Raw genomic sequence first — 15,163 nt, 5'->3', positions numbered from 1 at the left:
TTAGTTTCGTCTTGGATGACCTCTGATCAACGGTTCTCTTCACCTGGTTCAGGGGTTGGCGACCCTCGGTCCCTCTGATGCAGCTCCCTGTGGCTTTTGAAAATAATTATTTTATATGATATATTTAATTAAAATGTATTTTGTTTTAATCCGTTCATTTTTAAAATGTAATTTTAAACTTAAAGACAATGGCAATCTTGTAACATATAAATAAAACGAGTTCAAATGATAACAACAACAACAACAGCAGCAACCATAATGATAATAATAATAATAATAATAATAATAATAATAATAATAATAATAATAATAATAATAATAATAAGCACCTGCCTGCACCAGCACACAGAGAGAGAACAGCATTTTTGGTTTGCTGCCGGTGGATAATTGAAGATTTAAGTTCGGCTTTTTTATTTTTCATAAATACAAGTAGGACCCAAATAGACATTGAATGTTTTGCTTCAAAGTAACCTTCAACCCAACGTCTTTTTTTCAAAGTTCCAAATATTTTGTGGTAGGCAGAAATGTAATTTTGTGCTCTCAGCAGTTGTATATTGATTTAAAAAAATGCAACACACATTTTGTTTATACATAACATAAAGGCAAAAAAAAAAACAAAAAAAAAAAACGTTATACGCTGTGTTATAAAATTTTAAATTTCAAAAGGGTTGCTCCCGATGTTTTCTTTACTGTGGGGAAATGGGTCCAAATGGCTTTTTGAGTGATAAAAGTTGGATACTGGCCTAGTATCTACGGCGCGTTACTGAGCAGACTGTTGTTTTGTTAAGCGCAACCAAAGCAAAAATTCTTTCATTCATCATAATCTGTGCCACACGAGGACTCCGAAGCCCCTTGCAGCTGTCATTGGGCGAGAGACGGCGTTCCATCACATTCAGAGATATGCAACCATTCACTCTCTCATCCACGCGTCATATAAAACCATTCGCTCTCCCATTAGCCTTTCTGGACAATGTCGGGTCTCCAATGAACCTTGTGCATGTGTTTGGACGGCGGGAGGAACCCGGAGAACCCTGGAGGAACCCAGGATTTGAGCCGGGGACCTTCTAGCTGTGAGCCAGATGAGCTAACCGCTGCTGAGATGCATTCAATTTGTGAACTGGCGGCAAACGTATACGTATACGTTGCTGGCGCTGCGGTGAGAGATAGGGGAGCGCGGCGGGTCGGGGTCACAAACCATCATCACGGAGTCTGTGCTCATGGAGGTTTCATATTTTCGCTGCAGAAATGTAATTTCAGAGTTGAATGTAACACAAGCCCCCCCCGCCCTCCCCGTAACACATGACTGTACCCGTATCACATCTGAGTTCAGTGCGACTGCTTAGACCGTCCGTAATTATTGTTCTGAGTTCCGTAATAACAGAACAACAATCGTGCGATGGTTTCTGTGCTAATTTGTACGATAATCACACGACTAACCGTCACTTTTCAAGCGCTCTCCTCAAATCTAATCTTTCTATCGAACATTTTTTAATTTCTCGGGTTTCCGAGCAGCGGCCTTCGGCCCGTCTTTTAATCACCAATTTTCTTGAAAGCAATTGATTTAATTCCTTTTGTTCTTTTTCTTTTCCTTCCGTTTATTTTGATTTTATTTTCAATGTCAAACCAAATTGGCCATTATAAATGTAACGATTAGCCTGTCTGCGTCTTTAAAAGCCACAGTGAACACGAGGACAACCCAGAGGCAACTAAAATACAGCATTCGCAAAGTTATTAATTCAGTGATATTGTCAAAAAGAAATATTTGATGAACTGAATGAATGCAGAATTGGAAAAAAAAAGGCCAAAATGTATGTCCAGGTTTGTATTAAAAAAAAGCTGGGACTTTAACATGTTTATTTCGATCAAAGAATTAAAGAAATGAATAAAAGAAATTATCCAATTTTAATCGCACTTCAATTTGCACCAAGGAATTTTTTCTCGGTTTCACCGACACACAGTGTGATAACATGATGGTCAACGGCGACAAGATGACGTTGGTTGAAGGGAAACTTCCAGATGGGAGCGTCGCCTCAGTGCTAATGATGTCGGAGCTTCCATACAGGTTCCTACTGTTAGCTTCATACGAGTAGGCAGCTTGCATTAGCTTTGGTGCAGAAGATAACTGCTAATATGGAAAAACAGTCAGTTGACATCCAGGCTGCTAAACTAAATGTCAAAGTCCCTGTCGGATAAATGGACCGATACACCGGAGAGATGGATGGTTGTGGTCCATCCCCTCCTCCGCGGTAGAAGATCAGGGCCTGCAGGCGGCGCTGCAGATGAATTCAGCTGATGACTACCGTGATGAAGATCTACTGCTCTGTGTTGCAGACTGACAGAGAAACAAGCAAGATGTGTCGGACGATGTTGGATGAAGGATGTTCTTTATCAAACAAATTTACATTTCTGTGTCCTCATGCCAAAAATTAAACTGCAATTAATTTCAATTAATTAATCACAACGCCTCCATTAATTTGTGTTTTTCATATTTTTTTCCCATGCATTCACAGCCTCAGTGTAACGTGTCGGCGTGTAAAGTCAAAAACTGAATTCCCCCTGATTTACAAAGGTGCTCGCATCCTTTTTGACAAATTCACTCGGCAGGTGTGGAAAGAAACTGACAGGCGAGAGAGCGAGGGAGAGGAAGAATATGATCTCTTCATACCGGATGAAGTATTTTCATACACACATCCTCTATGAGTGTGTAGACGCTGAATGAGCGGTGGTTACATTTATCCGACAGAGAACCGTCACCGCGCCTGACGCCCCCGAGCATCCTCCTGCCCAGACACTCCCAATTAAGCCTGAAGGCCCACGCTTGTTAAACCCGAGCCATGCTTTTCTGAAATGTCACAGCGTATCCCTGCAGTGTGGCCTGTCTGTAAACAGCCCTGTTGCAGATGCCAGCCCCGGACCCCGTCCCTCCCTGTGTGTGTTTGCTGAAGTGTGTGTTTCGGGCAATCGCAATGTTGCCCCCCCTGCGGCAACTGCGGGTTGCGACCGTTATTGTGCATTAGAGCAGAGCTTGATTTCGTGGGGAGCGATGCCAGATAGTGTGGTTTTCAGGGTATGTAGGGCGACGTGTGCTGTATTTGTGTTAAATGATGTACGCGTTGCCACTGTGTGTGTGTGTGTGTGTGTGTGTGCGTGTGAGACATCTTTTTTGGCAGGTTAGCGGGTCAGAGGATACGCGGTGTAATTATTTTCGGAGCAGGTCCGTGCTGTAATTGGAAATGTCTTTCCCAGCATGTTGGTTAGAGCGTTAGCCTATCGGCTACCTGCGCTCGGCTCCTGCCTCACACTAGCTGGCTTTGACAGACGGCCCAGAATACACACCGCAACGTGCTATAGGAGGCCGATTAACACAGGATTTACATGTGGCTAAAACGAGTCGACTCCACTGGATTAAAAAAAATAAACACTAAAAAAATCAATTTTTAGTAAATACTTGGAATATATAGCAACTGTATATTCACACATACATATACACCACGTAGATGCCTGCACACCAGAGGAAGGTCGGATGCAAGAGAGACCAAACACTCTGTATCTTTAAACACCGAAGGCGGCAAAAATAGATGAATGAAAAGTCTTCATTTCACTTCATTGCCTTGGTTTCTATCTGTTTTCCCCCGGGTATAATAAGCTTGGCTCCAGACTGTAGGACCAAAATAGTCGTCCGTTAATCTACTACATTTCCTACTGCAGTTATCATGAAGTGATAAGAAACGGAATAAGAATGTGTGCGTGTGATGTTATCATCTACTTGTTCTATCTAACACCCCATATGGTGCTCAACCATTGTAACCAATGGAAGTGGCAAGTTTGGGCCCTGAAGGCACGGCTCAAGGAACAGGATGAATTCATTTGTTCCTCTTCACTCCTGTCAAAGTTACCTCTCTGGAAGCAGCAGAAGACCAATATCAGAGCGCTTTCTGTATTTTCTGGAGTATAAGTCGCTACACAGCTTTGAACACTGCGGCTTAAACCAAGATGCGGCTGGTTTATGAATTTTGTTGGGCTAATGAGCTTCATGCCGCAAAAACATTTAAACTCGTCACATCGGACCGATGAAATTACCTTGAAATTCTGAGGCTGTTCAATTCCGACGCGAGAGACGACTTTAAAGGTTTTAGTGCGCAGGAGGAAGACGAAGATAGAGATCAGCTGGAGTTGGACAAAGCGGGATGGATGGACTTTTACCTGTGTTATTTGTGATTTATTTTGTTATTTTGTGTTGCGGACATTGTTTGCCAAAAAAAAAAAAAAAAAAAAAAAAAAAAAATCCAGCACATACTTGTGGATGTTATTGATATGTATCTATCAAAGTTAAAAAAAAAATTCTGTGTAAATACCTCATGTAACAAAGTGGCCACCTGCAGCTTATCGACAAGTGGGGCCTATATATCCACACATATATTTATTTAGTTATTTTTAGCTGGTGTGGCTTATATTCAAGTACGCTCAATAGTTCATAAATTACAGTACTTGTACCAATAGGCCCAGCTGTCATTCCTTAATGATTTAATTACAATATTTAATTACAGCCCATGAATGTGTTTTTATATTCAGTAAGAAGACAGTCTCAAGTCCTTTTTTCATTTTTCATTTAGGATTGACGGAGTCCAGATTCTGTCCGTGTTTCACTTTAACATCCGCACAAAGGATAATCACGCCCAGCGCCTCGAAAAGACTGCGGCGAAAAAAGTTCGACGAGGAAGTGGTACGGCAGATGGCGGGGATGAAGAACTTTGCATCGTTCTCTGTCTGGATTTTTTTTTTTTTTTTTTTAAAGCACCTGAAAACAAATATTAAAAACAAAACAAAACTTATTCAGCCATCTGCTTCCAGGGAGCGTTTGTCTGCTGTGAATGAGCCTTTTTTTTTTGGGTGGGAATTAATGCATAGCTGATGTTGAGATGTTGCTTGACCCCAAACTCCAGCTGCAGTTTTGCCCGGGGCCGCTGATTGCGATGCAGCTGCCGGTGCAGATGGAAACCTCTGGTTGATCCGTGACAAAAGACACCCATCACAATCAACATTGCACGCACACCTGCTTCTGAGCGCCGGAAAACAAGGTGGGTTATGAACAGTGATGTGCAGTCATGGGAGGAGGGAGAGGCCGTGCCTCACTTGCAAAACTTGGAAAGAAAAAAAAATGTAAATTAAAAAAAAAGAATTGATGGTTTATATTTATCAGTGATTTGCACTATAAAGGTAATTTACATTTGACTTCACCAGTTTTAGATTTTTTTTTTGTTTTTATTTCTTTTTATTCAACTTTATTTTATTTATTTATTTATTTGACTAATTTTCATTTTAGTTTTTTTATTTATGGCCGGATTTTCACATTCACTGTTCAAATACTGAGAAGAGACATGCGGTGAGGCTGTGGACCGTTCAGCCTCAACATGGATTGCGCTGTGACGGTTGACTGCTGCCATGTTCTGCTCTGCACTAAGACGATATTGCTGTCTCTCTGTATGTCGCTGTTAAAATGTTTAAACACTTTTGCTATATGAACTAATTTCCAATGTGTAGTGTTTTTTCATCAACAACTTTATGTGTGTTACTAGTTTCTTGTGCTGAGTGATTATGAGGCACATCAGTCAGTGCCTCACCAGCCATGAACCTCACCGCACGTCACTGGTTACGGATGCGTCCGAATCCTCTGGAAACAGCACAGGGCTAATGAGACATCATGAATTCCTGGGCAGGGGTGAACTAAAATAGCAATTGAGATCAATTATCGGGGGAACTCCATACCTGTTATGTCCCCAGGGGTCGCTGTGTGTTTTCGGGGTGTTGTCTTCTGTGGCATTGTTTTTCCTATTTATATGTTACAGGTAGTTCCAAGCAGCTGAGAGTGTTTTGGTAATTGATTGCAGTTCCCAACTGGACCCCGCCATGGTGCTGGACCGTTAATACTGGCCATGATGACATTCCTGGACAGAGATGCTCAAAGCCGAGCACTTTACACTTCCTATCGTGTTTTTTTGTGTGCACCTAATAATTACACGCTATATCTGTAACTCTGGTCTGCATACTTTTGTTCCCAACCTTTTGTTCAGTCTCACAGCCCCAAACAGGGACCTTAGAAAATTTGGGGCTCGTTCCAATCTTCTTTTTTTTTGTTTTCCTGATTTTTGGACATCTTTTGTAGTGCCATCTACACTTTCTTTCAGATCCAACGCATTTGCTTGCAGTGTGCCTGTGGCCCGCAATCTCTGGTGAGTTAGCGTTTTGTTTGTTTTCTGATTTGGGATGTGGCCTTATTGAGACAAACCCTGGGGGGGGGGCTACATCTCCAATTGGTACGCTTCAAAGATATTTGGGGTTAATTTTAGTTTCGAGGTAGGTAAATAGGGACCAGAGTTTGTGCGGTTGTGGCGTTAGCTTCCGCGTTAAGTAAGTTGGCACTTTAGTTTTTGCCTTACAGTTTTTTGTCTTCAAACTGAAGTATGCTACAGACTTCAGTGTCTGAATTTTTTTAGAGTTTCGGTCCATCTGTTTCAACCAGTGGAAGACTTTGTTTCTCGTGGTTGTGAAGAGATTCTGTGAAGACTTTTTTTTTGGCAAAAAAAAAGAAAAAAATCCCAAAAGTATTTTTTTGGACTGAAGTGTTTTGTGCTGCCTTTTTTCTCTCCATTTTTGGCTGTTTGGTGGAACAGCCTTTGGGGATGGAGGGGATAAGACAGTTTCCAACTTCGGTTGAGTTTAACTTGCCTGCCACATCACTATATTCTGTGAATGAGAGGGTGATTGGATGTTCGATATGACGTGTGAATGAGAGTGTGAATTTTTGTATGTCTCTATATGCCAAGTCATGAGAGGGTCAATAGTTGTAGGTATCTATATGACCTATGCATGACAGGATTAAAAACTGTGCATCTCTATATGATATGTGAATGATTGTACGTCTCTATATGACACATTAGTGAGAGGGTGAATGTTTGTAGGTTTATATATGACAGGCGGATGACTGAGTGAATTATAGTATGTTTCTGTATGTCCGATGCATGACAATTAATAATTTTGTTTCTCTATATGACGTGAATGAGAGGGTGAATGGTTCCATGTCTCTATATGACATGCGAATGAGTGAGTGAATGATTGTGTCTATAGGACATGTGACAGGGTAATTGTCCCATGTCTCGATGTAACATATGAATGAATGAATGAATGAATGGTTGTGTATCGATATGATGTAAATGAGCTGGCGACTAATTGCATGTTTCTCCATGACGTATGACACGTATGACACAGTGAATGGTTCCCTGTCCTCTAAGTGACATGAATGAGTGAGTGAATGTTTGTACATCTATAAATGACACTTGAATGACAGAACTAATAATTGTTTATCTCCATTAGACATGTGAATGAGAGGGTGAATGGTTGCATGTCTCTATATGACCCGTGATGGAAGGGCAGAGAGTCAGCACCACCCACCAGGTATAGATAATGATACGTATAGTTGGCATAGCTATAGAAGTTGTCATTTTTATTAGTATGTTACATATAGTGAGAGGGTGAGTGGGTGTATGTCTCTATATGGTGTATGGATGTGTGAGTGAATAATTTTGTGTCACTTTATTCCCTGTAGATGGGAAGATGGATGATTGAATGTTCTATATGACCCCTGAGTGAGTGGGTGAATAATTGTATGTCTCTAAGACCTATGCATGACAGAATTAATAACTGTGTATCTCTATATGACATGTGAGTGAGAGGGAGAATTGTTGCATGTCTATGTGACACATTAGTGAGAAGGTGAATGGTTGAATGTCTATATTTGACATATGAATGAGTGAGTGAATGATGTGATGTGCCTATAGGATGTGTGACAGAGTGAATGTTGCATGTCTCCATGTGAAATGAATGAGTGAGTGAATGTGTGTGTCCATAAATGATGAGTGAATGACAGAACTAATGCTTGTATATCTTTACATGATAAAGTGACTGGTTGTATTTATCCACATGACATATGAATGAGAGGTCGACTGGCTGCATGTGTCTATATGACCCGTGATGGACCGGCACTGTATATATATATATAGTTGAGATTGCTGTAGAAGTTGTCATTTGTATTAGGGAAATAAAAAATAAAGTGTAATTCACACGATATAATGAATCAGAGTGCTTCAAAAGCGCATGGCTTGATGGGCCTCCTCTTCATCATTTCAGATATTTATAAAAGCATTTTCACACTCTCACACATCCGCCAACTGACGCTCGCGCACACACTCTCACATACACATACACACACACACACACACACACACACATTGAACAATCACAGCATCGGTGGAGGAGAGCGTCGCTTAAATCTGCTCACAGAACATAAAATCTCGTCTTAACGCCCGGAGGGTCGGCGGCAATAAGAGGATGGCACGGGGAATGAGTGCAAGAGGGAGGGATTGTATTGAAGCGCATGAAAACTCCAGCTGGTGGATGCATGTGGGGACAAGTCAAATACGCTCCTGAAGAAGGAGAAGGTCACTGGAGTAGGGTGATGTTGAAGCGTTCAACTAAAATGAAGGAAAGCCCTGTAGATACCAGCGTTCTCTGGACAGAATATAACACTCTGTACCTGGTAGCAACGTCTTTGATAGAAATGGAAGAAAAAAATAGATGGGAGGATGGAAGGTGAGCTAATCGGGAGAAGAAGGATTCCTCGAGGGAGAACTCACCGAGACACGAGCCGTCCACCTCCTCGTAGCCGACGCTGCAGACGCACCTCCCCAGCGGTACCAACCAATCGCCGTCGGCGCCGCAGAACAGCTTGGGCGTGTCGCGCTCCTCGGCGTGGTCCACGCACGCCCCCCTCACCTCCACCAGAGAAGACGAGTCCACGCGGGGAACCGTGTCCGGAAAGGAGGCCAGGTTCCTCAGCGTGAACGGGCACTTTTTGTAGTAGACCCTCACCGACACCAGGGCGATGCAAGCGCCGATGTCCTGGAAGGCGAGGTAGAAGCCGTTCCTGGTCATGGGTCCGACCTCTCGCACCTCGGTGTTGAGCTTGAGGATGCGATCTCCGAGGTCCATCTGGGTGAAGCTCTCATCGGCGGCGATGGTGTCGATCTTGGTGTACTGGGCGGGCTTGAACTTGACGTCGTGGGCCTCGTCCGTCTCGTGGTAAAAGAGGTTGAAAGTCTCCTTGCAGGTGCCCGACACCCAGGGGATGGAGTTGCAGTCACGCAGGGTGAAGCGAAGCTCCACGTAGATCTTCTGGGCCGCCTGGCGGGAAATCCAGTTGGAGCGAAGCCAGTTGTTCTGGTTGGGCTCCATCACGTTGCACACCTGGAAAGTATGGATGGGTCGGTTGTGCTCGTCCATCTCCGTGATGGCGTCCCACTGGGAAGGAAAACAAGGGCGGAAAAAGAAAAGAATGAGACGAACGACAGCATGAATGCATGAATTTATGGTGACGGAATATTTTCAATAAAAGTTCAGGAACATCCTCTGGTTGCTGGCTCCATGGGGCTTCCATAACACCATCACAATTAGACTTCCCAAAAAAAGTAGCAGGGTTATTCATCATTACCGTGCCAGTTTTGTGGGATTACTGAGTACATTCATTCATTCACACATTTTCAATACTAATTATCTTGCTCTCCGGGTTTGGAGGTTCTGTAGCTTGTACCAGAGGCAAGGCTCACCCTGGACAGGCCAGATCTACGACCATTCACCCCCTAATTCACACATTTAGGGTCTCCTGCATTATTTGGATTGTTGGAGGAACCCGGAGAACAACGAGATTGAAAATGTGACGGCCCTCGCCGCTGAAAACCAAGCAGATTAATCTCCAAAGATGCATTTAAAAGCTCTCCCTTCCTCTTTGAGCGATGTCTCAATCCCGCTGCCTCGTCACGGCGCTACAATTCCCGGGTCGTGAGATCGGGGGGTGCAGCAGCTGCGCCGCGTCACAAGGTTACACGTTCTAATGTTGGCGGGACAGAATTTAATGGGGGTTTTAGACTCGTGGTCCTGCGCTGCTCCCTAGTTTTTTGAGGGCGGGCTACCGGCTACAGCAGCGACCCTAAAGCCAACATCCTGCCCTGAGAATCAAATTGCCTGCTTGGGAGAAAAAAAAAAAAAAAATCCCTTTGCTTACAACGCAGCACTGCGACCGCCACAGCCTGCACTTTCCTGGTGTGTCAATTCTTTTTTATTATTATTTCAATTATTATTTCCTTGCATGTTTCTCTTGAATTAATAAATCATAGAGATCGCCCGCAAAAGATTTGAGCGGGATCGGGCTGCGACAGTTGCAAATGCAACACTCACACCCTCCTTTGGTTCCACTTTTGCCGACGTGGCTTTTGGGTGACTTGAGACGGCAGGTTGGAAAATAACAAGAATCTTTACGTTTATTTACCAATACAGCCACATGACCATGTTGTAATTACAGAAATGTGCATTTTGCAGACTGCCTGTCCTTTTCCAGGCCTCCGTTCTAATTAATAGCTGGACAAACACAGTCCAGCATGTTTTGATGGAGCCACCGGTTAATTTGCTAATATATTTCGCCTCATAATTGCCTAGATTTAATAAGGTGTTTTGCACTTGGCATAATATTACCTCTTAATGAGAGTTGTGATCGCAGTGTAGAGTTTGCTTTCACGTGCTCATTATCCATTTTAATAACATGTTCTAATTCAATCCCCCGAAGGCAGGATATTTTAAGATGCTCTTCCCTCAAGGTGCTGCTCCAGCGGCCAAACAAATTTTTTGCATGACATCGTCATCCGTGCACACCGGAGTACTGCAAGAACATGAACATGAAGTAATACAGGGGTGTCAAAGTCATTTTCACCGAGGGCCACATCAGCATAACAATTGCCCTCAAAGGGCCACTTGTAACGGTAACAGTATAAATGAAACTATATGTAGCCCAATGTATTGTAAAATAAATGTATCTACTCCTGAATGTTAAATAAAACAGCTTTCCATCTGCATCAACTTTTCTCTTCCTGGACATTTAGGGATCATTTGTATTTCTCAATTCCATTCCGTTGAAAATCGCATTGATGTGGATCCACTGCAATTTAATGGCGGGATGCCATCACTTTGTGGGTCACATGGTCACCATTAATTGTGGGATTTGTAGTTCATGGTCAATGCACACATTTGACTTATTTTTTGCTAAGACTATCACACTTTTTAAGATGTTCTCACGGGCCACATAAAATTCTGTGGCGGGCCACATTTGGCCCGTGGGCCTTGAGTTTGACACGTGAAGTAATACATGCAAGTTAAGTGTGAAAACCTGCTTGACAGATTAGAATGACAAAAGATGAATGGATGGGAATCTCATATTCCTAATTTCAGTACTATTATGCCCATTCGTTAGGATCTAGCTTATCTGTATTGATTGATTGCTTATCTTGCACTGGGGTTTATCCTGGACCAACCCAAAATTCATCAACGGCCAATATATAGTAGCGTTCAGTCTCTCCTTTGCACATCTGGACAACTCAGGGTCTCCAGTAAACCTCCTGCATGTGTTTGGACTGTTGAAGACTTGCTGAGCGTATTCACATAACTCTATCAAAAATCATGCTTTTGACACATTTTCCTAAAATTATATCATTTAGTGATTAAATAAATAAATGAATGCTAAACCAGAGTTCAAACCCAGCCCCTCATAATCTGCTGCCTCCATCTCCAGACATCAAGACGAGCCACCTTGGTTAACTGTATCTGGATGGCTGCAAGGTAAGACTTCGGTACAAAAAAAAAAAAAAAAAAAACGAGGTTCCACCGGGTCATGTCTTTGGAGCCACGGATCCCCACAGCGTGAGGTCAGACGTCGCCCACAGCGGCTTTCTCCCAGACTGCTTTATGGTGCATCATGATTGTTTCCAAGGGGACGGAGGATAGTATTTTATATTATGGTATAAAACCACAGACATTTGTCCCATTAGACAGGATCCCTTGTAACAAAAAAGGGGATGTTTGAGAGATGTGAAATAAATGTCCGGCTCCTTGTCCTATGCTGTTTCTGACAGCGACAGAAGAAAGGCGTTTTTTTAATCGAGCTTGCTATGATTGGAAATGGGATCATGTGTGGTAAAAAAACACAACTTGACCGGACATGACTTTTTTTGATACTGTTTTCTGGCCTGCAAAAGAACTTTACATTTCCATATGCACCTTTAAACTAACTACAATTGTTTAATTTAATTTCAATAATTCCATTCAGATTTTATTCTATTTTATTTTACTTGCACTGAACTATAGTACCACCTTTAAAGCCTTATTTCCATTGGTCTTATTTCGATTATCACATACACAGACCCGCTCATACGTGTCCGCAGTTGTCAGTGACAAACAATGTGTTTTGTGCGAGAAGCAAAAGCGGAACCGAAGCCTGAGGTCTGAATTCAGATTCGAGTCCGACCTGTACGACACCAGTTCCTCTGCCGAGACAAAACTCTGGAAAATATAAATTCTGTGTGTGTCCAAACCTGGTAACACTCCAGTTTGACCATATCTGGGTATGTGAGTCGCTTTTTATCTATTTCTTTTTTTTTCCTCCTCCTGAGTCACTGAGTTTTTCATCCAGTTATCTGCATCCGAGTCCTTTGGAAGGAAGGAAGTGTGTTTACTGTACGCTCCATACACGAAGCGCAATCGTCTTCATCATATTCACCACCTACCTTGGGATTATCCCCCTGCTGGTATCTGTATCGTTGCCATGGTAATAAGAACTCAGCCCATCCTGTTTTTTTTTTTTTTTTTTTTTTTTTTGCCAGGGCTATCGATGTTGGTCCAGGAGGACGAGATCACTGATCACCCTGCCACCAGAGGTCAACCAGGTCTACGGCCTGTATCTCAGCCCAGGTCAACCAACAGACTTGCTAGCTTCTACACAATCTACATGTTAGCGTCGCCGTTACCATTCAAATTTCAACTCAAGCTACCCATGAATTCCAAGACTTTGAGAAAGACTGTTGGAAAAGTATCTTCTCATACCTGCTCACATCTGAAGACTAGTGTTTAGAGTTTTTAGTCTCAGCTGAGTCTCAGACTGAGATTTGACAAACACTGTAAATCTTTCACTATTTACAAAACTACAACTACATTTTTTGAGCATTTTTTTTCACCATGCAATGTTTTCCCCGGGTATCTGCAGAGCCTGTGCTATTTCAGACCAAATCTTCTCCTTCTCCACTCGGTAGTGACACATTGGAGGGTTGACATCATCCAAGCTGGTCTGTTCTGCCCACAGCTCCACCCGACGATCCTCTTTTTGAACTCCAGACTAATCGGGACGTTCTTCGCCGTTCCCGTTCATCCAGCCCGCTGACAAATACCATCCCTGCTGCAAATACTGTTCTGAGGACTGTTGGTCCACCAGGTTTTCTGTGTCCTGTTTGTTGGAGCTCATCTAATGGTTGTTAATTGTGTTATGTCACCGTAAAAACAGAAATCAATAATATAAAACGTCTAGGATATTGTTGTAAGGCCAGACTTGGAAAAGACTAATTTAAAATAGCTCATATTACCACCTTATACTTCACAATCAAGATGACAGGAGTGCGGTACAGGAGTACTGGCCAACACCGGTAATTTCCTTCCGACTTTCACTTTTTAGTCTGCGACCCTGAAAATCATCTGATGTGAGCCCAGTTTCAGGGGACACACAAGTCAAAAACAGTGACGTGCAGTCAAGGAAGGCAGGAGAGACTGTGCCTCACTTGCCAGTCTTACAAAGAAAAAATTTAAAATTAAAAAAAAAAAAAAAAAAGTTAAATGGTTATATTTATTTGATTTGCACTATAAAGGTATTTTTCATTTAACGTCACCAATTTTAGATTGTTTCAAAGATTGTTTTTTTAATTAAAAAATATATATCTTGTATATTTCATTCAATTTTATTTCAGTTTTTTATTCAAAATGGCTGCATTTTTACATTTACAGCTCAAATACAGAGAATAGACATGCAGTGAGGCCTCGGACTGTCGAGCCTCAATGAAGAGTGTGCAATGACGGCTGACTGCTGGTCTACACTAAGACTGTATTGCTGTCTATTGCTCTGTGTGTCACTATTAAAATGTTTAAACACTTTTGCTATATGAACTATATTTAAGAGTAAGAATAAGAATAAAAACAACTTTATTAATCCCGAAGGAAATTATTGTGCCAGAGTTTCAAGTAAAACATAACAATAATAAATGATACTAGGAAATTGTATAAACAGAAAAAAAAATAAAAAAAGGATATTTAAGGATATTAAAAAGCATATTTCCAATGTACAGTGTTTTTTGGCGTGAATTGTATGTGTGTTACTAGTTTCTTGTGCTGAGCGATCATAAGATGGCTGTGACGAGCCACTAAGTGAGGCACCCAGTTCTCCTGCCTCATGGTAGGCACGCCTCACCAGCCATGAACCTCACTGCACATCACTGGTTAACAAAACAAGACAATTAAAGCTATCGGCCGTAAAGCTACTCACGCTTACAACATCATGAGAACCCCAGCGGTTACACTCCTACCACTAAGTATGGTTGCCATGAGAACATTTGACCAGGACCTGGACCACCAAAAACCTTCACCTACACTACTTTCTGAATTTATAGCTCCTGGAAGTTCTGCCTTTTAAGGATTCCTTCTACTCCGAAAAAGATTCGAGCCTTGACTGAGAAAACAGAGCCCGTATCCCCTTCTGTGGTATGTTACTCTGGGAGGGGGAGGAAAAGAAGAAGACAAAATATACGCAAACATAATGCCAACGTTGTGGGAGACAAGATAACCAGAAAGTGTTTGGGAACCTCGAGGTGCCTCTGAGAACTGACTTTTCCCAGACTGTGAGTTGCTTTTAGTCGCAGCTATTTATGCTAATCCCGGTTTTATAACTGCCTGCCTGAGAGCACGACTGGATAAAAATAAACTTGGCCTGAAGATGTGTTTATTTAAAGGGATTCTTGCAGTTTCTATGACACCTGACACTTCGGCCAGGTCACCCAACACATTTCCTGTCAATGCTTCAGGGAGAACTCTGGTGCATCTTGGTGTGTGAACTTGTATTCTCCTGTTGCACTCTGACTGACTGATGCTCTGAATTGTCTGCATGTCCCTATGAATATGGCAAGTGAGTTAAGCCGCAGAAATCTTAGAGGTCTTCCATCACACAGTGAGAAATGTCCATAGTTGGATT

General features: G+C 42.3%; 1 protein-coding gene across 2 annotated transcripts in view; it reads right to left on the bottom strand.

Annotated features, from left to right (window-relative positions):
* LOC147234884 (ephrin type-A receptor 6-like) overlaps positions 1-15,163 on the bottom strand; it is a 192,094-nt gene that overhangs the window by 131,901 nt on the left and 45,030 nt on the right. For both annotated transcript variants that reach the window (XM_086145557.1, XM_086145558.1), the window contains exon 3: positions 8,691-9,354. In XM_086145557.1, coding sequence (XP_086001683.1) covers positions 8,691-9,354 — 664 coding nt within the window. The remainder of the gene's footprint in view (positions 1-8,690; positions 9,355-15,163) is intronic.

The sequence above is a fragment of the Fistularia commersonii genome, chromosome 4, assembly GCF_037954325.1.
Source record: "Fistularia commersonii isolate RoL2024-O1a breed Wild chromosome 4, RoL_Fcom_v1.0, whole genome shotgun sequence".
NCBI classification, from domain to species: Eukaryota; Metazoa; Chordata; class Actinopteri; order Syngnathiformes; family Fistulariidae; genus Fistularia; species Fistularia commersonii.
Note: the sequence above shows the minus strand (reverse complement) of the source record. Positions and strands in the feature narration are given on the sequence as shown.